This window comes from Bacillus rossius, chromosome 5 (genome assembly GCF_032445375.1).
Source record: "Bacillus rossius redtenbacheri isolate Brsri chromosome 5, Brsri_v3, whole genome shotgun sequence".
Lineage (NCBI taxonomy): Eukaryota > Metazoa > Arthropoda > Insecta > Phasmatodea > Bacillidae > Bacillus > Bacillus rossius.
The window spans coordinates 60,068,237-60,095,240 of NC_086333.1; the positions used below are offsets into that span (position 1 = coordinate 60,068,237).

General features: G+C 39.5%; 1 protein-coding gene across 1 annotated transcript; it reads right to left on the reverse strand.

The window, feature by feature from the left end:
* On the reverse strand, positions 1 to 26,137 carry LOC134532382 (proton-coupled amino acid transporter-like protein pathetic). The gene is made up of 10 exons (XM_063368818.1): positions 26,082 to 26,137; positions 23,008 to 23,089; positions 20,077 to 20,160; positions 16,550 to 16,700; positions 11,380 to 11,501; positions 10,384 to 10,468; positions 9,115 to 9,393; positions 7,704 to 7,882; positions 2,744 to 2,913; positions 1 to 1,037 (listed from the first exon to the last, which is right to left on the reverse strand). Exons 2-10 carry the CDS (start codon positions 23,079 to 23,081, stop codon positions 793 to 795), a joined length of 1,389 nt encoding a protein of 462 aa, XP_063224888.1. The 5' UTR covers positions 23,082 to 23,089; positions 26,082 to 26,137; the 3' UTR covers positions 1 to 792.
* Positions 26,138 to 27,004: the final 867 nt, after the last annotated feature.

Here is a 27,004-nt window from a genome sequence, read left to right on the forward strand (position 1 = left end):
TGGATGGAGCAGAAAATTTATACCATGCGAAAGACAAGACTTGGACCATGTGATTCACAAAATAAGAATTTTTAAAAACTAAGTTGAATAATCATAAGTGAGTCATCCATACAGCCATAGGTCATCTGGATGAATAGCAATAATCTGCGAAGCAGACGGCTCCAACCAACACCCAGAACCACAACTAGCACCACAACCACCACCACAAAGAGGTTGTACTGGACGCCCACTGTCTCAGCAGCCACAACCGGTGGTTATACTGAAAATCAAATTTCACAATTGTCAGTCCTGCATGACGTTTTACTCATAAGATGTTTTTCTCAAAGCGTTCACAATAGAAAACACTAGCGACATGTTCTTGCTACTCACTATAACTTTAGCTCTTTGTCCATAACTGCGAGAATGTAAATATGGATTAAAAAGTTTTAATCGAACAAAATATAATTACTTTTGGTCAATAAACTTATTTCTTAATATTTTATTAATTGATAGTACTAATATCAACGGTGTCTATGCGGATAGTAAAATCATGTGGATTTGTAAAATCCCCTTTTACTTTTTCTCCGATTCTGGCGAAGAGCTTCAAAATCAATGCCTGGCTCTGATGCAGCTCGATGTCAGAGTGGCTGAAGCTCGTCGCACTGTTGCGAAGCCTAATCAACGTGACTAGAGGGCGTAGGCATTTCAGACCGAGCAGTACAGTGCAGGAAGCCAGTTGTAGCAGCTTCGTCATTCTCATGATGAGGAAGCCGTGCAGTGCGCCCACCGCTGTCCGGGGCGAGGAACCAGCGGCTAGAGGGCGTAAGCGTCGCGGATCTCGATCACGCTCTTGTAGGTGCCGGACACGAGGGCGGCGAGCGAGAGGATCGTGATGGCGATGTTCTTCCAGAGACGCCAGCGCAGGCGGCCCAGGCCCGAGGTCCAGCAGGTGGCCGTCTCGACGACAGCGGGGCACAGCAGGCCGAGCGTGGAGAAGCACACGGCGCCCACCAGCGATATGGCGGGGCCCAGGTTGGGCACGGCTGCCGCCACGCACACTGCAGCGTACACATGCACACACACACACACTCTGCTAGCAATTTGTGTGTCCATAGAGGTGGGAGATAGACCTCGCCCTCCCCATAGGTGTCACCCCTAGATATAACTTTGAAGTGTAATGTGTTTGAAATGTATGGAATTTCCTTATTGATGAGAGTATCATCTTTCGCGAACTTACCTCCAACAGATGGGACATTGAACATTATGTAATGGAACTGGCAATTTCTCCAGTTATAACCGAATGGGTCTAAACACTGCATTACGTGATCTGGATGCATTTATACACCGGCGATTGTAATAATCGAAAACATGTCGAGGGTTGCACAGAGACAGTTCATGGCAGAGTGGCAGTTGTGATATATGGTAATCCCTAATGTCCAGGAATGCTTGAGTAACAATCATATAGTAATTAACCACCTAAATATCCAGCTATTCTTGGTACATTATATTTTAAGGATAAATTACACAAGTTTAGCCTAAAAGAGAGCCTAATGTGCGAGTAAAGTCACGTACTTTATGCGACAGAATATGTTCCACAGAAATGTGGGAATATCTATTATTAGAGAGAGGAATTAAAAATGCGCCTGGGTTTATTCAGGTGTAACTACATCCTGACAGATGGGATGACTCGGATGGAAACTTAATCTTTCTAACAGACGTTTCATTTGGAGACAATATAAAGCATATATTGTACAATAGCCCTAGAGATGATAGTCTGAATGAGCTTTCCATATTGAGTCGAATTTGGGACCATTGATTAAGCAATCGTTTGAGAATCGCGCAGATATATTTATAATCTTGTCACTGGACAAACTCAAACACTGAGGAGAAATGAGAGTATGATGTATTAGCCAACAGAACTAAAGATAAAAAGTGCTTGGTAGTGATTACAGTTGTTAAGGGTCCAGGGAGCACTGACAGACTTGATGTCCATTTGCCTTCGAGGTGCCTAGCTGGAGTCAACTGTGGTTCTTCGGAACTGCACCAGAGGGTATGGGGCAAACTCTAAGCTCTGAAATTGTAAGTCGCAAATTCTTATTGTATTCCGACTGCAAATGCCATGGAGACATTTGGGTACTGCTTTTAAAACGGTTTGGGGTAAGAGTGTTCCTAGGGTAGAGGTGCAGCGAAGTTAGGCACAAGATGTGGAATGAGTAATGGGCTTGCCTGTCTTTCTATATCTGAGAAACCCCCCGGTCGTTGATGCAGGGTAGAAAGACATTTATTCCCAAGCCTGGCGATAGTGGAGTGACTAAATCCTGAATCGTGTTTATGTGATCTGCACATTGTCTTCCTGTTACTTTTAAAGGGTTCTGGTATGGGAAGGGCTGTAGTGCAGAGAGCCAGAAATGTGCCGAAAACATGTCCCTACAGATAACATGTAGCATACATTTGGATACTCTTTTAAATGCGGATTTGTTTACTTCAGGTTATACTCAACTTGCGGTTTTTTAGACCGCTCTTTGATAAATGATAAAACCAATCTTCGGGAAGGTTACACATAATTGAGTAACTATTTTTTCTGTAGTTCATAATTTGTTCAGAGTATTCAAGGGTGTGTCAAGAGCATTGCAGCCAAATCATCAACGTGAAGCAGATGTATAAGTACATCAAGTCCAGTTTGCTACCCAATAAATCCACGAAATTATAGCTGTGTTGTTAGTGATACAACACTGGTGACCTAACATCCATGGTGCCGACCTACCTGTGCCACAGACGATGCAGATCCTCATGGCGTAGTGCGCGGCGCACTGCCGCGACTCTCCGACGCGCCTCTTCACGTGCGGCCAGATGATCTCGGCCGGGATGTACATCTGCACGCCGTACGAGAAGAGCAGGGCCACGGCTATCAGCAGCTTCACCACCTGCGCCAACCTGCCGCGAAGAAGTTGCCATTGTCAGGCGTGGCACGCTATGGTGTAGTTGAAGTCACTTCCTACCCCATAATCGCCATATTACATCTCCCAAAACATTGTGGTCAATAGTGCTTGATCACACCTTATAATTGTCAATAAGTATGGATTATAATTCTCATCGTTAAACACTGCCTCTTACATAAAATATGGTCGTTTAAAACTGTTTTCACGATGCAAACACTAAACTTCTCCCAATGTTTTGGGTATGAATGCCGTATGCGAAATAGTTTTATGCATTAAAAGAAAATTATGTTTCTATAACTTTAAAAAATCACAAAACATTTATTTTAGTGTGTAACGAATATTATCGTGAGTTTAATTTGCACATGTTTAAAAAAAAAAAATAATGCACAAATAGTGTAAATAACAAGTTCAAAAATTCCATCTAGTACTGTGGTGCATTATTTTATTTCAACATGGGAATAAAATGGAAAAGTTTGAGAGAGCTCAGATCAAAAATAAACTTTTACAGTGTGATATTATTTAAAACATATTTGATGTTATCTGCCCAAATTTATTTGATAGAGAAGGAAGCCATTTTCCTTCCAATATTACCCTTCTAACTCTATTGTCAAATATAGTTGGAGACAAATAGCAGTGTAACAGGGCCTTAATCAGTCCTTGATGCAAAATATTTTATAGAAACTAAGTCCTCTAACATTGCGAAAGCACGTGCCTGCGCTAGAGAAGTCGCAGCGCAGGGCAGCGAGATGGGTCATGTGCATGTGAAAAAGAAAGAAATGGGAAGAGAGGGAGATGCATTAGCCAGAGGATATGATCAAAAATCTGGGGTGGGAAATGTTGTAAGGGAAGATGAGAGTTGAAAGGCTGGTAAGGTTTTTAAAGGTGATGAAAGGGAGAGATAAATAATTATGTAGTAGATGGTACAGAGGGATGAAAGACCATTGGTGTAAGATGCAGAGGTAGTGGAAACGAACAGAAAGGAGGCACTCGTACCTGGAGATGACAGGGTGAGAGTGGAATGAGCTGAGGAAACATTGTTGGAGGTGAGAGGTACGAAGGACCTTCGGAGAAAGCTTAAAAAGGAAGGAGAGTTAATTCAGGGGAAGGACTCCTGGCTACCGGTGAAAGCCCAATTGCAAGTGGTTATAAAAGTTAAGTTCGTGAACTTTTTCCGGTGATATCTTAACCTTTAAATATGATTTGACCTTCTTTAATGGAAGGTGTTGGAATCAAAATGTTTACAATGTGACAAGGACCTAAGGCAGAGATCACACTAACGACATTTTTAAAAGACCAAAACATAGTGTCTTTGACAGTATCATTATAGTGGAAGACACTTAAAAAATGAATTAAATACTAAATGCAGATTACTTCACAGCAGAAACTATTTGTAGCAGCCAGTCCCTTTTAACATCAGGCATCCCATAAAATAATAAACTATGTTTTAATGAAGCCAGATTTAGATAAATAAAAGAAAGAAATTGTTATGGCCCAAAAACTGATGAAACCACGATGGTGTATCTCGATTCCTATCCCTCCCCCTTAAGTAACTTGCTAAACATACTAGTAATAATGATCACCATTTGATTATTTGCACTGGTTACAATTTCAGATCGATATTCTAAATTTGAAACTCAATGGAATTTCACCGAAAATCTGTAAAATCTGCTTTACACAGATTCATAATAGATCAATGGCAATAGTTTTCTAGTGAAATTCCCCTTATTCACAGTAGTTTTAACAGTTGTATATTTTTTTAAGGACCCGAAATAATTACAGGTTAAATAATCCTATAACAATTATTCATTCCTGGGCCAATGTCCAGTATATATTTTGACTGCTAAGTTTATAAAAATCTCGTGTGAGTTTCTCGTGATTCATCACTTATTTGATCCCATTGGTTATTGGCACAGAGGTATCTGTGGAAATTGTGGGTCAATTGCAATTGCAGAAAACACAAGTTTTCGAATTTTACTCTATTGCCAGACTCATAACTCTTGCCCTAGCAAGCATGTACAGCTCCATCACAAAGCTCATGATGATGACAAGGATTCATTGGCAGAGAGAAGGGGGCAGGAAGAGTCGTACCTACATGTCCTACATTTGGGCAGTTTGAGTGCAATGCTGGTGGCAGTGTGATTGCCATGCTTGAGTAACATTACAGAAGAAACTTTGACTGTCCTTCGGGTGACTACGGGATACAGTCAGTAGTCGCTTGAGGTGTCTGAACCAGCGATCCGATAATAGTTGGCCAACATTGGTACAGAAAGAATCAAAATATGACAGTAGCCTCTCCTGGTCCCTCCTACCTTCCCGAGGCCTTGCTGTTAATAAAACAAAACGATCTGAAAAGAATGGTGAGCAATCCCAATGGTCAGCCCCGTGGGTAGGGTAATATTCTAACTAGGGCTGGGAATCAAGTTGTAATAAATAGATTGCATTATTCTCGAGTCCTAGAAGAATGATTATGGGCCTGGTAAATCTCGCCAAAGCCCAAATCAGAGTTTGAGGGAGGAGAAACCTATACCAAGAAATACTCTCCCATTGCTGGAAACTCAAACTAGCGTACTTTATTACTTTTCACGAAGCCATTAGAAATAGTTGCCATCCACTATGATTACATAACATCGTAGCATGGTAAAAGAGAGCAATGAACTGCAAATTCATGTGCGGCCGCGATGGGCTTGCTACCCTAGAGGTCCTGTCTGTCCCAGTAAAAGCCTAAAATGGAGACTAACCCTATGAGAGGCGCCCCAATGAGCAGGATAGGGGCGAGAGTTTCCAAACCACTCGCTCGAAAAAGTATACAAGGTCAGGGGTGCAGATGGAGGAAAAGCAAGTACAGTATCCAATTTGTAGAATCGACATCTTAGTTCTATCTGAATAACCATGGTCGCCACATCTGAATGTATACACAATCTCCCCGCCTGGATATGGCGAGTCCTATAACACCTTCACCAAAGTCCACCAGTATGAGAAGAAAAAACATGCAGATGTGTAAAACACATGGGAATCCAAACTGGCGAATTTGCAAGCGCCCTCACGAAGGTATGATGATAAGGCATATGTCAGGATTGCCATGCTCGAGTGCTTTTTTTCCAGATGGAATGCTACAAAAAGCCATAAACAAAGTGATGGCAGATCATCTCAGAAAAATGGAGGATGCACATAAAAGGAGAGAAAGCACTAGAGATACCTGGTCAATTTCGGGGAGCAGGAAGACTAACTTAAATGGAGGGAGGATCAAGATCTTCTTGCCGCCACCACTTGTGACTCAGAAATAGGACATTCACCCCGAGTAGTCAGTATCTTGAACTCTAATAATGAAGGAAGAATGGCAATAATGGTTTCTCAATATACCCAATGTCACATCCTGAATTCTTGGCTTGATTTAAGCAAGAATCAGAGCAGATAATAACACAATATGTTCGTACATCGAAGTACTGAAGCGAATAACAACAAAAATAAAGAAGTCCACTCTCGGAGAAAAGAATGGAAAGAGAATAAGGGAAAGAAAAGGCTCGCATAATGTCCTGCAGAAACATATAATGCTATTGCCTAAGGAAGGATACCCAGTCCAAACAAAGACCTAGGGAATGATCAAAATCTCCATTATGGTTCTGTGGTTCTTCAACAAATTCGTCATTGCCTAGATGGAAGGAGTTGTGAACCTTCATCAGTTTCTATGTGCCTTCACGGGACAAGATTGGATAGTGAATAGGGGACATTGGAGAAACTGTGACTCCATCATGCTGGTAAGTGTTAATCTCGCCAAGGCATTCAACAAAGTCTATACTTAATAGATTGTCAAAGCATAGCAAGGAACTAACATAGATTCATGCACCTTAAGTACTTTATGGTGATAATATTGAATAAGACCACCACCAAGGAATGCCACAGAGAAAAGTCTGAGCCACTAGATGTTCACGATGGTGTACTACAAGGCAACCCAACAGTGGAATTTTATTCATCATGGTACTAGACCCCTGCCTGTGCACCATGGCATGTAAAAGAGACATCAAGTTGGGCAATATGGACATCTCAGAAAGAGCATTTGCCGATGACCTTTTGCTTATTGCCATAGATATGGCCATGATGAGAAGATATTTGAGGGTGCTCGAGGTATTTTTGGTGTCGAACTCCATGGAGTGCAATGCTCATTAAAGGATCTGGGTAGAAAGTTAGTACCATGGGATGGGAATTTGCTGGACTAATAGGACCAAAGAACTATATTGTGCGAGCTGAAGCCAGATATGTCTCGAGCCTATGAAGAAACAGGTCACCTGGTACCCAGAGACAAGGTTGAAGCCAGAAACATGAGTAAATATCGGGAGAGTGGTAGCTCCACTCTGTCGTCTTACTTGGAAACCCCTTCAATTACCTGATCTGGAAACTGTAACTCCCCGGTAAATAATGTGCCCAACATCTGCAATTGACCAAGAAAATCGATGATCCTCGAAGACTTGATGATAGACATTTTCTCATCCCTTTTACATTATCCTGCCTCATCTTCCAAGGGCTACCCGCACTCCTGTGCTGTGAAATAAGTATGGGAGATGGTGATGCGGACATCGTGAATGTAGCAGATAGACACACTACTCTTTCACATCTTAAGTGTTAACTGTTAAATCTTGCTTAATAAATTGATTCTATGTTCCTCTGTTTCTTGTGCCATTAACAGCAACACCTGTAACTGGTCGTGCTGTGCTCTGTATTTGTGTACAGTACGAAGGTGTTCAGTAGGAAGAAGAAGAGGCAGGAATATGCAGGAAGAGGCACACCTACATGTCCTCTGTGGGCAGGTTAAACGTGATGCTGGCAGCAGTCTGGTCGCCGTACTTGAGGTAGCCGAGTAGACCCACTACCGTGTACAGTATCGTCACGAAGCTCATGGCGGCGACGAGGATACCGCGACAGCCCAGGAAGTGGCCTGGGTTCCGCATGCTGTTCTCCACTGGCATCACCTGTGATAACATCATAGACTAGTAATAGCTTGGAGCAGGCATTTTTCGCGAAAAAAAAATAATAATAAATTCTGAAATCTCATTAGACTGCAATAAGGTATACACGCTCCAGCGGTTTATTCCTTGTGACTGGTGACCATCTGCAAGAGAAGACATTGCTTTCTCACTGAATATCTATGATTGGTGTGCTGACAGTAGACATGTAGGTACCTACTTCAAAAAAATACAACTAATCATAAAATAAACAGACCTGGCTACAGTGTTTTAACACTCAGCTAGTCTCGAAACCTTTTCATAGTGAAGAGTACGAATGATGATTTACAGTAGGAAAACTTGATTGTTCGATAGGCTTCTAAATGCTTTGTCCATAATTTCACATTTATGTGCTTTTTAGTCGGACCTGCAACATTTATGTTATCATTTGTCAGCAGTCTAGATCTCTAAAATTAATACCAATAAAATGTTCCTTGTCATTGCTGACAAAATAATGCGTGACCCTGAGAGGAAGCGAATTGGGGTTGTAGCAAATGAATATATGACATCAAGTATATTATACACAGGTTTGTGCAGTCATAACTGAAGCCCGGTATTAATGCGATTTTGACAGGTGTCTTCTTATTGGTTCTTATCGGAGAAAGAAGCTCGTTCTCCAGAGCAGAGCAAATATCTAAACTTACATTTAAAGTTTATCTTATTGTTGCCAAATTACATGTAATCATTTTTGTTTGTAACCAGCTTTTTACAGTAACCCAAATATGTTTATGTGCCCTGTTTCCCGATACAAACGTTAAAACTGGTGCCATGGTGCTGGTGCTGGTGCTTAGTTGAGTTTACATGAAGTTTCAGAGCAGTAAGTGCTTTATATTTCATTACTCATGCATTTAAAAAAGACTGTGTTTAATTTTTTTTTTCATACAATAGTAATTTAAAAAATCATGCATCTGTTAGAATAGTCACTAGAGATGTTGATGAATGATGAGACATCTCACCAGTCAGCAGCCATTTAACAGGTGATAAATTATATGTGTATTTAGAGGATTGTGAAGCCTATCATGGAAGCCACTGAAAATAAGAATTTTTATAATCCTTACCATTTGTGTAAGATGAAGGTAGAATTAATGGCAAGGAATCTAAACAATGAAAATTTTCGATATAATTCATTATCTCTAAACATGATGATACACAGTTACCACTGTCGCAAGTCTCGGGAACTTCATCGAAGGATCACTGACCACGCCGATGCCCTCCATGGCGAAGATGACGGTGCTGAAGAAGACGGGCAGCTCGGCGGCGGCGGCGACGTACGGCTTGTCTCCGGCGGGCGGGATGTCACAGACGGTGTACCACAGCGTGATGGCGAAGCCGACGACGATGAAGCCGTTGGCGAGCGCCGAGAAGGGCACCAGGTACTTGAGCTCGCGGATCATGCCCAGCGCCAGCGCGAAGGGCATCAGCATGGCGACGTACAGGCGGATGTCGATCACGTTGTCCGGGTAGTGGTGTTCGACCACCTGGGGAGGACATCGTGCAGCAGTGACCATGCACCTTTGAATATATATATACTGTATAGAAGTCGCCAGCCCAGGTTAAAATTTCTAATACGGTTTGAGGTAGTTGGTTAATTCACCACCGCAATCACCACCATCTCTAGGGCATCGACTTGTGGTGGTCCCTAGCGGACAAGTGTCGAACTCTTCAAACACCCTTTTCCCCTCCCGTTGAACGACCTTGAGCAGCAGTGAATGATGGGTGGGGGGTGCGGGGAATGACAGCGGGCGACAGTGCTGCGCTCTAACGTGTAAATAACAACCTAAGACGATACAGGGCGTTACGGCAGCGCCCTGCAGCGGTGAAGTTCCCAAGTTGCTCATCATACGCTCCTGAAAAACGTAGAGTAAATCCTATCCACTCGCGACTTCTATACAGTAGGCCTATACATATTCAAAGCATGCGCGGAACAAGAGCCCTGGCTGTGTGGTAGAAATGTTAGCATTTCATAGAGTAGCACTTTTAAATGCAAATACGTCCTATATTACCCTAGTATTTTTCAGTATTCCATCTCCCGAAACATGAAGCTCATCATTTTCCATATCTCTTGCCTAACTTAATCAACCATTCACACGAAGGTGCAGTATTTTAGCTAGAGCTAACCTAACCTGACCAAACCAATAGTTCCCCCCATTTTACAGTATTTTAAATTAGAGCAAACTACTAAACTGAACAATCGTCCATACGACTTAACAGTATTTCAATTTTAGCTAGCCTCTCTTAAGTACTAACCATTTAAACAAATTTACAGTATTTTAAATATAATTTTACTTAATCTAGCCACCCATTTAAATGGTAAACATTTTATAGAACGATCAAATTTATGATAGGAACTGAAAAATACTAATTTCAGTTTTTTTATTTGTTCAGAAGAACACCTACTCTTTAAAATTACCGGGACGATTTTCACTAATTTTTTTTTCAGAAGACTACTTACTATACCAACATCTTACCTGTTTAATGGAGGTGGCTATGAAGACTAGGTAGACACACAGAGAAGACAGGTACGTGGCAGCCATTATGAAGTTGGCAAATATCCTGGAAACCAATTTGCAGTGATGAATTAATATAATAATTTCACTGTCACTATGTTTATTTAAAAAAAAAAAACTTGTTTATATCTACATGGCAATCGCAAATAAAATAAATGTCAACGTTACAGCGGTGACCAAATTACTCCCCTCCCACCAAGGGTGCAAGTCAGACCAGGTATTTTAACGATTGGGAAAAGCGTTGGACGTTGCCGTGTGCCGGGGGTTTTCTCGAGAGAGTGGCTACAACTACGTCTCAGCGTGCCATCTCTTGGCAGTTACAAACGCTATGGTTATTTCTCCGATCGTTGCTCTCAGCGTGAATGAAGTGACTTTAGGAAGTTGAGAACATCCTGTGAAGAAAGCTGGGCACATCTTTACCCATGCCTGACTTGCTGACTGACAAAGAGATTTGAAATTTGGAGGAAATATTCCTTGAGTACCCTATGGGTGCACTCAGGAGAGAGTTTTTTTTTAAATTCCATCCCTAAATTAGTGAAAAGGGGTGCTAAAGTTTGTACAATACATTATTTTAAGTTAAATGGATGAAATTTTGTAAATATAGTCTTCAGAAGAAAAAAAAACACATGTTATATTATTTTTGAAAATTCATTCGTGGGTGTTAAAGATCAAAATTCCCATTTTTGGTCTAAATCCTCACGGCCACGAATGTTGCACTGTTTATGCTCCTCTCATCTCCATGGCAACGACCATTGCATTGTTGATGCATTCTCCGTTGAAATTTTGCGGGAGGCGTTTTTCAAGTAGGTAAATGTCCCACAGACTTGGAACTCGGCAGTGATGTTCCTTGTGTTACATAGTCATCAACTGGGGAAGAAGCTTTTCCGGAGAGCATGTTTTTTAAGGGTGGTTTGGACGGGTACCTCGGCCAGTTCTCGACTGACCGGCACCACTAACCTGGCGGCGCTGGAGAGCCTCCTCAGCGACGGCGGGCCGCTTCTGAACGCCAGCTCGGCCGTGCCCGCGTACGTCAGCGAGGGGATGCGCTCCCTCTTGCAAAGGATGTGCGAACTGCTCACCTGAACACGAGCACCAAACAAGAACATTACCATTTTAAATAGCACCACCGGAGTATTTTCCACCTCAAAAGTTCTTCAAAACTTTCATAGAATAAGTGTCTTCACTGGGGCGACTGAATTGTTGCCCATTGGAAGGGCAGCCCTTCAGGATTTTTCTGACAGTGGTTTATTTGTACAGAGACTGGAAGGGCAGCCCATCCAATTTCTGAAAACACGCTCCTTTAAGAGTTTAAATAATCCTGAAAACTTGCCCCTTGGATGGGTAGCCCATCAGGATTTTTCTAACATTAGTGTTTTTGAAAGGTTGTCTGAATTGTTGCCCCTTGGAAGGGCAGCCCATCAGGATTTTTCTGACAGTGGTGTTTTTGAAAGGTTGTCTGAATTGTTGCCCCTTGTATGGGCAGCCCTTCAGGATTTTTCTGACAGTGGTTAGTTTGTAAAGTGACCTAACCTAACCTAATCTAACCTAACCTAACCTAACCTAACCTAAACTAACCACTGTCAGAAAAATCCTGAAGGGCTGCCCATCCAAGGGACAAGAATTCAGACCACCTTTCAAAAACACCACTGTCAGAAAAATCCTGATGGGCTGCCCATCCAAGGGGCAACAATTCAGACAACCTTCCAAAAACACCACTGTCAGAAAAATCCTGATGGGCTGCCCTTCCAAGGGGCAACAATTCAGACAAACTTTCAAAAACACTACTGTTAGAAAAATCCTGATGGGCTGCCCTTTCAAGGGGAAAGTTTTCAGGCTTATTTAAACACTTAAAGAAACATGTTTTCAGAAATTGGATGGGCTGCCCTTCGAGTCGCTGTACAAACAAACCATTGCCAGAAAAATCCTGAAGGGCTGCCCATCCAAGGGGCAACAATTCAGCTCCCCCTCTTCACTTTTTAAAAATTGGTCATCATGCCATCACGTTTGAGTATTCTTTTCTCCTCTGTGCATTACAAGTAAACATATTTTTTATTGGTTCTAAATCGTATTCTTTCGTGGCCGGAGTCGACAAACTCCTTCTTGGCTTCAGGATCGGAGTTTTGGTGGAGTGTGTGAGTGGTGGGTGGCGGTCGTTTGGCACGCGGCCCGAGACCTCGATGGCGGACGACACTGCGGGAAGGTCGTGTGGCTGGTCACAGTCTGCGGGCGTGCCAATTATGTGCACCGCCGCTTCACACCCGAGACCCACTGGCCTTCGGGCATTCAGTGCCAGCGTTCGACCAGCAGCCTCTTTGGCTGGGGGGGAAAACATGATTCATAGACTCCGAGTCAGTTGGCAAAACAATCTGCTTTCAAGCATCTTCATATTGATATTTTTTTATTACTGATATTGTAAAAGTAGAAGTTTGATTATGTTAGGTTTAGAATATTTATGATACTTAAAATAGTTATTAAATTATTCCAATTCTCCTAAAAATGTATTATTTATCCCCCCTCCCCCACATGACGATAAATAGGTTTACGCACGTAACGATGGTAGCAACTATAAAAGAAAGGTTATACAGGTTAACGTCAGCGACATTAAAAATACTTTAAAACCGTAGACATGTATGAATAAATCTTCACTTTTTTTTTACCGTGAAAATGCACTAGCCATCTTCTAATTTAAGATACTTTCGGGTCTGAACAGGGGTCGATGAACCTTAGACTTCCCCTTCAACTAGCTCCGTTCTTGCAGTCCGTTAGAATTTTATCTAAACACTTTTACATTGAGCATTTGGGAGGGGGGAGGAGAGAAGTGTCACCGCCTGTGACAGCACATAATCAAAAATATTTAGTTTCAAACCCTGTCAAGTTATCAGTAAATAAATAAAAAGTGTTTCAGTAAATGAACGTCTTATTGAAGATAACGCGTTTTAAATGGCTTGCCACTTTGAAAGGTGACTACATCTGGTGATGGTCCCTAAATTAAATAGTGAGAGCAGAAATTATACACTTCGCCCCTGACAAGTTAAAAAATGAAAATATGTTTACGAAAAGAGCATATAAAGTAACCTGATGACAAATATTTGGAATTTTTATGTATCTGAAATACGCCTCTTTTAGTTTTTGAACATTAGAGTAATATTTGGCGTAAAAGTAACAAAGGCCTATTTATGTTATGTTTGTTACAGTTTAACATTTGTACGTGAGATCGACGCCAGGTCCAAGGCTAAGTTTAATTTTCTATCGGGTGGAGGAATAACGAGTTTACATTTCAAGCCAAGGTTTCCATAAGTGTTCAATCAAAGATAAACCAACTTTGGGTCACGAGCAGAGATTCCAGAAATTTCGCGGTTCATTCCAGGCCGGAAAATAAAAAAAAACAATAGGTACCATGTCATTTCTTGCAATGATCATAGATACACGCAATACTTGCATATTCGAACTGCTTATGACTTAATGTGCGTGACGCAACTCAACTTCCTGTTAAACTTGTTAAATAGTTTACCATTTTTGCAGAATCTCTAAGGGTGTGTCGAGTGATGGTATATTCCAGAGACACGTCAGTTGAAACCCAAGGAATTTGCGTTTTCATTCGGTAGCCAAGAAAGACTTGAAGCACATACATGTGCTCTGCTCTGATGATTGGCCTAAAATTCTTCTGACACTCCCTGATACATGAACCTTAGTGGATGGAATTCATATTACATGCAGTGAATTATTCAAAACTCATCCAAGGTCCAAAAGCGAAAGATAATAATCGAAGGATTTCCGCTTAATGTCCCTCCTGTATTGTTTTATTCTATATAAACGCTATTTTCAAAACACACGTGCTTGTATATGAAGCATGTGTGATATTTTTTTATAAATATAATATTTTAAAATTTTGAGGAGTTAGAACTGATAACAATTTTAAAACTTCAAATATTTCATACCAGTATGCATATTGAAAACATGAAATTAAGGAAAGGTCCTTAGTTGCATGTGATATTACCCGCTTTGCGTAGACGAGATAGTAACAATATATTGATTGACGAGAGTAAAGCATTAGGCAGTTGTCTTGTCCAATCATGTGAATCTCTTTGGTCTGTCTTTGATGTATCTCAAGATGCGTCGATACTCTGGGGCTGGCGCCATATAAAACTACTGCTACAATTTTTTCTAACGTCTAACGCATTATCGTTCATTATGTGACGTAATGAATAAAAAACCTTTCGTTCTTATTTTATGTCAAATAAACTTTGACATTTGGTTCAGCTAAAAACTTAGGCCTAGCCACGTGTTCTTACTTCAATGTAATTTTCTTGTGATAAGAGCGACGTGTAAATTTTTTTACGTAAAAATTACTTGGCCTGTGCAAAGAACGCAATATAAATAAATACACTTTAAAATGTTATTAATGTGCACTGCAGCATATTCCTTGCCGATGTTAAATGTTACATTGAAATAACATCATGACCTCACGTGGATGTGTTAGCGTGTAAGACACCCTTGTGCGCTAATCAAATATACACAAGCTCCTCTGCGTGTCCTTGAGCTGAGTGTTTTCGCAAACTCCTTGAATGGAATATTTCCCCCGTCAACCTTCCAGGATGACAGCATGCGTTGACGGTTTCAACTAACGAGAACTGTAAAGCCTCGTCTCTCTGAAGATAAGCTGAACACAAGATGGGTCTAGTACTACACTAGAAACAAATACGAGCTTTGTGTAAAGAACTGCATATAAACGTGTTATTTACTTAACTGGCGAGAATGAATGATTTAGGTACTTAAAATGTAACCCATTAATAAAAAATATCTAGTCAACTTTTCGCGCCTGATGTGTTTTATTCAGCGGGAATGCATTTTACTGACCAAATTTACAATTCGGTAAAATAAAACCGTATATTTGAATCCACAGATGTAATAATGGGAAAATATTTCATCTTCTCAATTGCAAACGAATAATTCACTGTTTAAGCACTGCGGCTTTATATATATGATGTTTGACTGTGATATTGTTGACTATAAACGATACCAACATTCAAATAATAATATGTAAGACGTTCCACTACCTGGAGTCGCTTGGCTTCTGGGATGTAGCTGCGTCGAAGGCGAAGATATCACCGATGAATAGGTCTACGGTCAACCTTGCAGTATGCTATCCTGATGATAACGACTCCAAAAGGGAACGAAATGGTGATATTTCCGCCTTCGAAGCGGCTACAACCCATAAAGCAAAGCAACTCCAGACGATGGCCGCGAAAGCCTGCGGTCTTTTTTGTTCTCTCACCTGTTGGCCAAACAAGCTCTCTTGCGCTAGGCTGAAAGCTCATTACTTTAGTGTCTAGCGTGATAACTCACTATTAGCAATGACATTTAGCTCATCATGTACCTACCCTCTGGTTGTCTGCACTAAAACATATAGTTAATTTGGTTTTTTCAAAAATTGTAGAAACCTGGGTTATCGAGGTTGTGGAAAAACCTCACTTTTATTGACCTACAAATTTCATCATAAAAATCTAGGCTACGTACACTGTTAGAAATTACGGCAAATTTACGGACTAAGTGTGATTACCATCACTATCGCGACATTTCGTAATTGGCATAAATAGCGCGACATTTTACAGCCATGATATTACACTTGGTGAATAGCTGTTGAAAATATTGTGACAACAAAATGTACAAGAGAGGTATCATGTTAAAATGTTATTGATAGCTAGAGACCCGGAAATTTCGCGGATTCTTCTGGCCTCAGGATAGAATTCAAAGTTATAGTTGCGCTCGACCCATGTTCACTTTCCCATTGGTTGATTTCTTAGCGAGAACATTTTTATCCTTGTTATTTGGCACTACCTGATTCGCTTAGGTACTTCTCTCCTAGCTGGGCATCGTTGGCTCACAGCCGTAGAGGGGCGTGTCCAAACAACTGCGGGCCAATCACGAACACAGTGCGAGAGTGTGAAGGTTTGCATTCTAGCTTGCGACTAAATGAATCCGCGAAATTTCCTGGGTCTCTATCGATAGCACTTGAAAATGTTCGTATTACGAAGGGAAAATGAATGAAGAAGGCGTGTGTAAGTGATGAAATGGAAATGACCGTCTCGCCGCACGAGACAGTGGGGTTTGGGGCAGGGACGCCGACCAGCATGTGCACGCAGTGGGCGCACAGGACGCCCACGAGGACGGTGACGACTGGACCCAGCAGCAGGCCCGCGCTCCTGATGGCGTGCGGCATGGCGAGGATGCCCGTGCCCAGGCTGCACTTGACCAGGTGCGCCAGCGAGCCGCAGTCGCTGCGAACAACAGCACCGTCTCACGGGCCGCGCCTCTCGGCAGACACGTCCACGTGTGCGCACTTCTCGCGAAACAATACCCTGCCAAAGAAACGTCTCTATTTTGGAAAGCGTTCGGAAGGTTATGTTAAATTTAGTAATTTCAAGGCTTCGCAAAATAATTCTCAATTTACACTTTATCTTGATTAAAATACGTCTATAATGAAAAAAAAAAAATTGGTTGTCTGTAATGTCGGTTTACGGACGATAGTTTAACGTGACGTCATAACAAAACATTGATGAAATTATTGCATACTTTTATGAATAAAATTGAATCATTTTATTGAATTATCACTATTTTGTATGGATACAAAGAAGGAGTGAAAAGAAATCTACAATTTAATTGATAAATTTACTTTTATTTGCACTCATAAATTAAAATATGTTTATTACTTTAACGAAGATATTATTTTAACTATAATTTTTATACCTGTTTGCTAATTAACTTCTTCCAATCTGTGTTATTCTTTTAAGGATAGGACGATGATAGGAAAAGTAGGAAACGAATGGGAGTGTTTCAAGTTTAATGTGCCTCGAAAAAGTCAAATCGATGGGTGTTCCAATCGAGTGGAAAAGAGATAGATGCGGCGCAAGCGTACAATGAGCGTAACGGGATACAGCGTAACGGGACAATGTGCGTAAAGGGCCAATGAGTCATCTTTTTTCATGCGTACAGCCGGCGTTCATCGATTTATTAGATGTTGTCACGTCAAAAATTGTTGACGTGACAACGTCTAATAATTCGATGAAAACCGGCCGCACGCACGGAAAAGTGTCCCGTTACGCACATTGTTCCGTTACGCTGTGTCCCGTTACGCTCATTGTTCCGTTACTCTGTGTTCCGTTACGCTGTCGGCGAGTGCAGTAATAATAGGTTATGTTACAATTGACTAAAAATTATGGTGATTCATATAATTTTGATAGATATTTGATTACACTTTATTTATATGAAAACTTGTTCATAATTATATTTAAACTTTATAGCTAAACGCCAGTTTTTAAAATTAATTACAAGTCATCTACACGAGAACTGTTTCGTCGACTGTTTATAAAGTGAAGTGAAAAGTTAATGTGGTTTTCATTGCTTATTACAACAACAATTTCGGCAATAAAGGTTAATTATTCTTGCATTTTAAAAATCTGATTACTAGTATAATTTCAAGTATTTATTCTTTTATTATTAAAATAAAAATTATTCAATTTTATTCATAAAAGTATGCAATCATTTCATCAATGTTTTGTTATGACGTTGTCACGTTAAACTATCGTCCGTAAACCTACTTTACAGACAACCAATTTGTTTTAATATCGGGTAATATAGCGCGTGTGTGAGGTAATACCGCGCTCTTGAACTCGTACGCCATATTACTCCCTCACGTAGAGTTTTATAATCATGCATGTGTTTAATTCTTATTCAAATTACATTTAATGCTAAAATATAAAATGAAACTCAGAAAAATGTATTTATTATCTTACTTCTGTATGCTTTAGATCAAAATATGGATCACATTTACAATACCTTTTACCAAACAACAAGGAAAAATTACATTAAAGCGTTACAAAAACTACATCCTTTTATATCTTCGTCACAAGCACGACTAGACACACCGCGTTTTGCACACACAGTCTATGGCATAAACGCTAGAGCGCAGCACCATTTACGCATGCTTGAAGTGACTCGGAGAGAAACAGCCATTTTGCCCGCCGCGCCGCAATACCCGACTCTCCCTACACACTACTTCTGCGTCTTAAAAAGTTATCGGAACTCTTCACTTTAAATTTAGAAAACGGAAACGCAAGCCGAAAGTTGGGCAAATTCTTGCGACAAGTTTTTACGTCTTGCGTTTATTGCGTTCTTGGGTTTCTTGCGTAGTTTACAAGCCCAGACTTATACACGCTCTTTGTGATATATTTTCCTGCAAGTGAGAGGTATCTCATGGAGGAAATTTTATTAATTAATAAAAAACATGAAATACCGAAAACTTACTGGTAAAAAATATCTCTAGAAACTTCGCAAAATTTAAAATTAAAAAATAGGGCATTTACTTAACTCTTCGTAAACTAATTATTATTTTTGTCTATGAAATTTAATTTCATCAAATAAGTTTTAATTTAAATGATCAATCAAAGAACTATACGAAAAAATCAGTAAAAAAAATCATTTGGTTTAGATTTCAACTCGAACAGTTTAATCACCGGTCTGTCACTCCAGCCATTTTTTCTACGACTGTCACATAATGGCATATATATTTATTTTACTGTAAATATGAGCGTCCTATTCATACTCCATGGACGGTAAAGTTAGCTGTTGCCTCTTCTTGGCTTTCACAGATCTACGTGGTGTTCGCACGGCCGATCACTGAATGTTATCATTGACTCTTTGTCCTAGAACTAGGGAGTGGAAAAAATTCGCGAGTTCAATGGCCTTTAGGATGAACTCCATAGTTCTACGTACACTCGGACAAGTGTCACCCACTTATGGGCTGCTGTCTTGTGAGACGTGTAAAGTAGCAGTCTGTGATTCGATACAGATTTGCTTGAGTGTTTCTCAGTGGCCCAGAGTGAGCTCACAACAGGTAAGTTGTGAGCCAATATCAGAGGCAGCACTGAGGTTAATTATTTGAATTTTAGTCTATCACCAAATAAATCCGCGAAATGTTCCGGTCTATACTTATAGCTCACAGCTTTTCAAAATATGCAATAATACACAAGAATACGTTTAGTCTTGCAAGCATTAATTTATGTGTCTGTAAAAAAGTTCGCAGCATGTATCGTAAAAAAAAAAACCTTCTCCAGTGGTGTTTTTTGTGAGTTATTGTTGGTTTAAATTTGAACTTTATATAGAAACAAGACAGTTTTTGCTTTGAGCACACTTTAAACAATTTTTTTTAATGGGTCCGAACTCCCGCACGAACTTGTTTTTCCATTTTAATTCTTATTCTGCTGCGGAGGAAATAGTTACAAGTTTTGTGCGCACATTACTACATCACATGCAGGGAATGAATTTATTCCACGGTAATCTCGATCAGTGGTTGCTGTCCTTCGAGATTGTACCACATTTGGTATGATATAATTATTCCGCTATGATAACTTAGTATTAAACGCTGCGCTTAACCATCTAGACTGAGAGTATTGCATTCAAAAATGGGAATTCAGTTTGGATAATGAATGTTCATTATTAACCCCACGTTGGTGCAAAGAGATCATATGTCATAGTAAGGGAGCGGGCAGTTGTTATTAGGGATAAATAAGCGCTCAATGGCAGCTAAATACAACTTTATGGCTTATAAGTATAGGTATGTAATTGAACCTGCGGTAAGAAAACAAGCAGACTTACCTGTTTGGAAGTTCGACGTTACGTTCCTTGAAAGGGTCGTAGTCGTGCTCTGGGTTCAACTCTAAGGAATTGTCCAATTTCGTGCTGGAAAAAAATTAATATGTGGATGAGTGATGAGTGCTATACCTCCTAAGTACTACACAAGTTTATCGGCACGCACTCATTTTATGGCATTCTGTTACGCTTATAAACTTGTCGGCATGCCCTTGTTTCATGGCGTACCATAAGTTTTTTCCATTGCATATCATGAAACAAATACGTATCGATAAGGTTAGCAGCAGCCCTGCCACAAATAAATTCTCCTTCATGTTGACTCCTGGCATAAAGTAGGCATACGAGCTCTGTGTGTTACTGAAATATAGGCCTGTCCTCTCTAACGGTATCCTTATTTCGTGATCGAAGTGTGGCTATAATCTGAGATAAATATATCCCCGATGATGTGGAGCGTCAATTTTTAGGTCTATGTTCCTATACAGATAGGCACTGAAGGGTTTGGCTAGCTTAAAGATAATTATGTGTACCGTCCAATAGATAGTTTTGAAAGGTTCTTTTATTCAATGAAAACCAAATTTTTAATTATTTGTAAAAAAAAATTGTCTTAAAAATAGTTTATATGAAACAGGCTACATACGAACTGATTATTCTAAATTATATACCACTTAATATGCTCTCAGTTATTACTAAGGTTAAAATTAAATTAGCCTTCGAGATTCTAAAAATCATTAAATAAACTTATTAAATCAATAAAAACTTTTTACATATAACAATTATTTATAAAATAAAATTGTTTAAAATCATGAACACGCTTAGTTATAGACGCAAAATAATTTAGGATGCTACCCCATTAAAACAACAATTTTGCTAAATTTATCAGACTATACTTAATACGACTGTTCAACTATGTGAATTGCTTTTGAAGATGGCTTTGAAAAAGCTTTCAGAAACGTCGGGAAAATAAAACTTTCTAAGAAGGTGGCTTCAATTCAGAAGCCAAAAAGTAGAAACCTACTCGTACAAACTCGTTGGTTCTTTTTATGTTTTCACAATATTGATTACAAAATGTGATGCGCTTTTCATTTCTTCGGGTTATCAGAATCTTTCCTGTTGAGATCGATGGGAAATATTAACCAACACAAGTAGCTAGTACATTAGACGTTACTCATTAGCCTTGTTATTGAATGAAAGTCCTTGAAAATACCCACATAAAAGTTCAAATATTGTAAGTAATCGAAGCTAGCTATCAACATTTTTTTATGTGGTAGTTATAGTGCGTTACTTAAAGCTCGGTCACACCCACCATGTTTTTTTTTATTTCTTATTGATGTGTAACATCTTAGCTCTCGGTATACGGCGTGTGATAGGAGTAATTTTGTGAATGGAACGTAAGTCGCATGGAACGTAAATGTGTAACCACGGTGCTGCAATCTTTGGAGGATGGTTCACAAAGCCAAAGGTAAACTTTATAGTATTAACTGTTTAATGTATTTTAACAAAAGAGACAGTATTTTAATAAAATTGCTTGTCTAAAATCAGGTCCAAAGCCTGGGTTTATTAATTTTTTTTCAAGTTTCTTTTCGCTTTTATCGGAGCCGTTTCATTATACAGTTTGAAATTTCGTTCTGCTAATCAAATTATTCAATAGTCAACGTAGCTGCTCCGGCAACTAATTCAAGCAGCGGTTGCAGAAACTATGTGCGATTCGCGTCAAGAAATGTAATTGAAATCACAATTTGCATGTATATTTATCACGCTTGGCATTATTTTAAAGAATTCTGCCTTAAATTTCGTGTCCTAGTTTCGTATTTTAAGTGTATTTTCGATATGAGAACACACAAATTTGTTCGTTGTCGAGATTAGATGTTACACATCTCTGGCAAGTACCTACTGAAAGATTCACTCACGTGTTATTTTTTTAAGGGTTATAACTAAAATTTTAACTCGTTAATTTGTTATTCTGCAGAAAATAAAATTTCAACAGATATTCGCTTATTGTAATATGAGTGCAAAGAGTTACGCAAGTGATGATAATTACAGAGACTTGCGCGGCTTTTTAGACCCATAATGTTACACTAACGCTCGTTCTACAATGGCACGTAAATAGATACGGATCTCCCGGAACATGGTCGCGTCTTTGCTGCTTCCACGATGTATGTAAACGTAACAAGCGGCAACCAATGAGATTGCATTTTAAGGTTACGAAATATTAATTTAATTTAACATAATATTATGCTTTTAAACCACAACACGGGCAGAATTTATATACACCATAAAAATAAATTACAAAGTAATAAAAGAACATTAGATATTCTTGTACTTTTAATAATTTTTAACGAATTTAGAACATAAACAAACATGGCTACCGCCGCAGCCAAGTACTCTGCTTCTATTGGTCGCACGGAGCAACGTAAACGGAAGAGCTCAGCATCGCCGAGCTGATCCGTACGGGTCCGTCTCCGTCTACTTTTGTGTACTGTTGTACTAACTCTGTTCCGTGAGAATCGTCTCCATTTACGTAATCCGCTTCCATGTCATTGTAGAACGGGCCTAAGTGAATATTTGTTGAAATTATTTGTGGCAGAACAACAAATGTAAGGGAGACGTCAAGTTAAAATGTGTTATAAATAGCCCTTAAAATTAAGTAATGAAGAAAAAACGCAAAATCAACATGACGTGTGAACCGAGCCTTAACACTACGAGCACGTGCAGAGGTACGGAAATGGACTCGCCTTTCAGACGATGTGGGTTCGAATCCCGGTACAGGCATTTTTATTTCTCTTCCTCGTGTTTGCACGAACTGGGATAGTTTATTTGTGCCCATAGATTGTGGCCTATTCCTTCCCAAAGATCATACTGTGTTAAGCCAAGTTGTAAACTAAGTTAAAATGAAAGCTCTTGCCTTAAAAACAATACTCTAGAAGAATAAAAACTTACGTAGAACTGTAGTTGACCAACTCTCCGACAGAGGACGTTGAAATGTTGAGAGCTTTTGGACTCTTAGTAGCCATTTTCTGTTCTGAAAGCAATATTCATTTATACTGCATCCCTAAGGAAGCTGTCATATAATCTGTATTCGGTATTGAACACAACAAACCAATATGCATTTTGACAACAGTTGGACGCCTGTAACGCTCGATTTACTTCAAATTTTATGGAAGAATAATTTTCCTAATTATCCTGGGTAAGTAATGTAACTGTATTAAAATTTACTTTGAGGCTCTTTCTACAATGGCACAGAAACGTAGACGGATCTCCCGAGGTATTTCACTACCCTGTCTGCCACTGCCACAGTTTAAGGAAACGTAACAAACGGCAGCCAACGAAACTGAATCTCGCAGTTTCGAAAAATTAATTAAATTTTAAAAAAATTATGACCTCTGAGAACATAAAACGATCAAGATTTTCATTTATAACCAAAATAAAACACAAATTATTGATAGAACATTAATTTTGTACCTACTTGAAACAACTTTTAAGGTGTTTACGTGGCTGCCACCGCAACCTCAATTAGTCGCAAGGGGTAAGGTAAACGGAAGAGCTGAGAATTGCCGAGCTAATCTGTAAAGGGTCCGTGTTTGCATGCGTGCCATTGTGGGTTCTCCATGCCGTGAGATCTGTCCCTACTCCTGTGTCATTGTAGAACGGGCCTTCGGCAAAAGCTACAGTCGTAGGTAGATTTCGAAGTACCTATTTCTTCTGGAAATATTTTGGAAACTTCTATAAACTTCTGGAACACTTTAAGAACTTCATGTACATAACATATTTATGTTCTCCAATATTAAAAAATTACCGATTAAATATGTTCCCATTTACCATGCAGCATAAATAGGTACCTACTGTTTTGTTTGGTCGTATCAAAAACTTATTAAGACAAATATTTTGGTATTACGTCTACGAGTTATAATACGTTCAAACTGATGTGATATTTTCTGTTTTTCAAAATACCTTCCCCCTTATTACCCCTTTGGTCGGATATTGCCCATTAACGAACTCGACCGAGATTTTTCACTACTAGATTTTATGTATCAGTTTGGAAGTGATTTGTGAAAAATTACGACAGTTACCGTGTCCATAAAATTGTAATGTATATACACATATACAAACTTTTGAGTTTACGATGGTTTTGGGGTCTATGAACCATGAAACGATAAACGGTATAAAAAAAATTCCGAATGTCTCAGTCACAAAAAAAAATGGTAAAGTGAGTTATGCATGAAAATCACAGGTTATAGGATAGCTTCAACTATCTGTGCTAATAGGGATCGAGTCTCACGTGCGGGTTAGCTAATATTTGCTAGGGAAATTCTTAACGTACACTAAAAGGGTTGCTTAGAGACAGATTTATTCGTTTTTCTCATAACTGGGTTGCTTGAACTGAGGCCCTTTTAGCATGTGCCGATTCATTAACTACCTAATCGTTGGTAGATATATCCGTTTTCCTCACAGTTTGACTTGTCTACGTTGTTGACTTCCGTGTGCTCTTGCACTCGCATGACGGAAATTGATTTCGTAACTGCTGTCGCAAAAAAAAAAATTATCCTTGAAATTACTATTAAATCCTTGGGGGTCTTATATGAGTCGCTGCACCGGCGAGACTACTTTGTGTGCATGAGATGATATGGATTCAATTACGGCGGGGGCGTCAGCAAGTCACTTGGTTTGGGACGTCGGAACGTTTTCATGAGTGGGGGGGGGGGGGGGGGGCGAAAAGATGTATCACACTTACCTCAGTCCTAGAGGGGGGGTCCGGGGGCCCTCCCCCGGAAAAATTTGGAATTTTAGATGCAAAATTATGCTATTTCATGAGTTTCCGAACCAAAATATTAAATATACCATTCCAAGAACTTGATGACGTGGTATGTATTAAATACTACTCTGACAGTAAATGTAGTACAATTTAAATAAAATACCATCTAGGAATTTGCAATCATTTTACAGTATATTGAACATCATAAATTTGATTTTCTAATCAATGAGATCATCAATGCAACGTTTGTAACTACTAGTTGAGAAAAATACTACTAGGACCAAACATTTATTCTGGGAAAAGGAGGGGGGCGAAATTTTATTCTCGCCCCCCCCCCCCCCCCCCCATGCATAACAGCACGGGAGCGACTCGCCCCTGCTGCCCCCCTGTTCCGACGTCCCTGCACTTGGTTCTATTTGGCCCATCTTACGTATCCAAGTATTCCTTAAAAACTCAAATACGAATGATTAATATATTGCCACTGGAAAAGTTCATACAATTTTAACGCGCAAGACTTATTTAATTTGTAGAAATGTGGTGTGCCAAAAATATACAATGAAACACAAATGGCGAATTTAGTTCGTAGACGAAACATGATAGAAAACAGATCTGTTTGCCTTAATCAGACTCAGATAATAGGTCGTTGGCCAGTAGGCTAGCTACCTAAATGTAAAGCAAATGAAAAGTATTTTTTTTTTAAATTTATATATGCAAATGTTTTTTTTTAAATTTCATAAATGCATAAATTAATAACTTACACAAAATATGAAAAATATTTTCGTTGCCAAAATGTTATAGATCTTCTCAATCCAAGTTACTCAGAGTATGACCGTAACCTTGAAGCATCCTACAGAGCATTCTAGCTACTACTAATATTATGGAACCGACTACCTTGCAGCCACTCATTTCAACAGCTGTTCAAAAGTCGACTTAAACACTAATATGGGTCGTTTTCACCCATAACTGGATGTCGTGAGCACAGGCAACGCCAAAGCAGCATGATTCCGCAGTGGCTGAACCCAGGGAGAAGGTCTGAAATATGCCCTCCCCGGACGGGAGTCGAGAACTTGGTCCACCAGCCACTAGACCAAGGGGGTGGACCAACTTTTGCATGGCCTGACTTAAAACTAGTTCCCCCTTACGACTTATTATTTTAAAAAAAAACACACACACACAACTACATGCCTTTCTGGCTGATGGAAAGCAATGATTGAAAACATTTGAAAACGGTTGAGTTTTGTTGAAGCGCGCTGTACTTAACCTCGACGAGGAACTCCGCATGAGTGACGAGCGCTCTGCTGCGGCGACAACTGCGCTCTGCCGGCCGAGGGGCGACGAGCCAAGGCCCTACGTCACTTGGTTGAAGGACGATTGGCGGCCTGTTGTTGACACCACGATAATTCGGCGCGGTGTTAAGTACCCCCCTGCCGACGTGGCGGAGATACGTGTGCTTCCAAGAGGAGCTTGTTCAAATAGTAACGGACACTCGCCCGCGGGTTTCCACGAACCATTTTTTTTTCTTTCTAAATGCGTACCTATCGTTCGTCAGTAGCAGTGGTGGATGCAGGGGAAGGGGAGATTTGGGTGATATATCACCCTCGTAAGTTATGAAAAAATATATGAGATTTCAGTGAAGGGAGTATATTATTTTGATTGATGCATGCTAAGAAAGATTGATGTCAAGTACCTAACTGCCCAAACCACTTGTCATTGATATATATATATATATATATATATATATATATATATATATATATATATATATATATATCTCAAAATAATATACACCCTTCACTGAAATCTCATATATTTTTTCATAACTTTATATATATATATATATATATATATATATATATATATATATATATATATATATATAATTCCTATATCTGTCACTGGCCAATAGCTACTTGTATTGTTTTCTAGTGTTTTTGATTGGATACAGTTGGTTTTTGTTGGTTTCTGTTGTAAGGAAATGTATTTTAGTGGGTTTCATTGCATTTTACTGGTTTCTGTTGTATGTTTGATGTTTTCCATTGGTTTTTAATTATTTCTGTTGAATGGGAACTCTTTTAAAAACATTAATTGGTTTCATTGTATTTGATTGATTTGTTGTATTTTGTATTTTTTGTATATATTTGGGTCACATATGCTTATATTTTTTTCATGTTGTCACTGTATTTT

What these genes read in the sequence shown, in the direction of transcription:
- LOC134532382 (XM_063368818.1), bottom strand. Translation starts at nt 23,081, where the DNA reads ATGGCTACTAAGAGTCCAAAAGCTCTCAACATTTCAACGTCCTCTGTC. An exon ending in CCCACTGCGTGCACATGCTG is followed by an intron (nt 11,502 to 16,549) that starts GTCGGCGTCCCT and finishes GCTCGTGTTCAG; the next exon opens with GTGAGCAGTTCGCACATCCT. An exon ending in TAGCCACCTCCATTAAACAG is followed by an intron (nt 9,394 to 10,383) that starts GTAAGATGTTGG and finishes TGTCCTCCCCAG; the next exon opens with GTGGTCGAACACCACTACCC.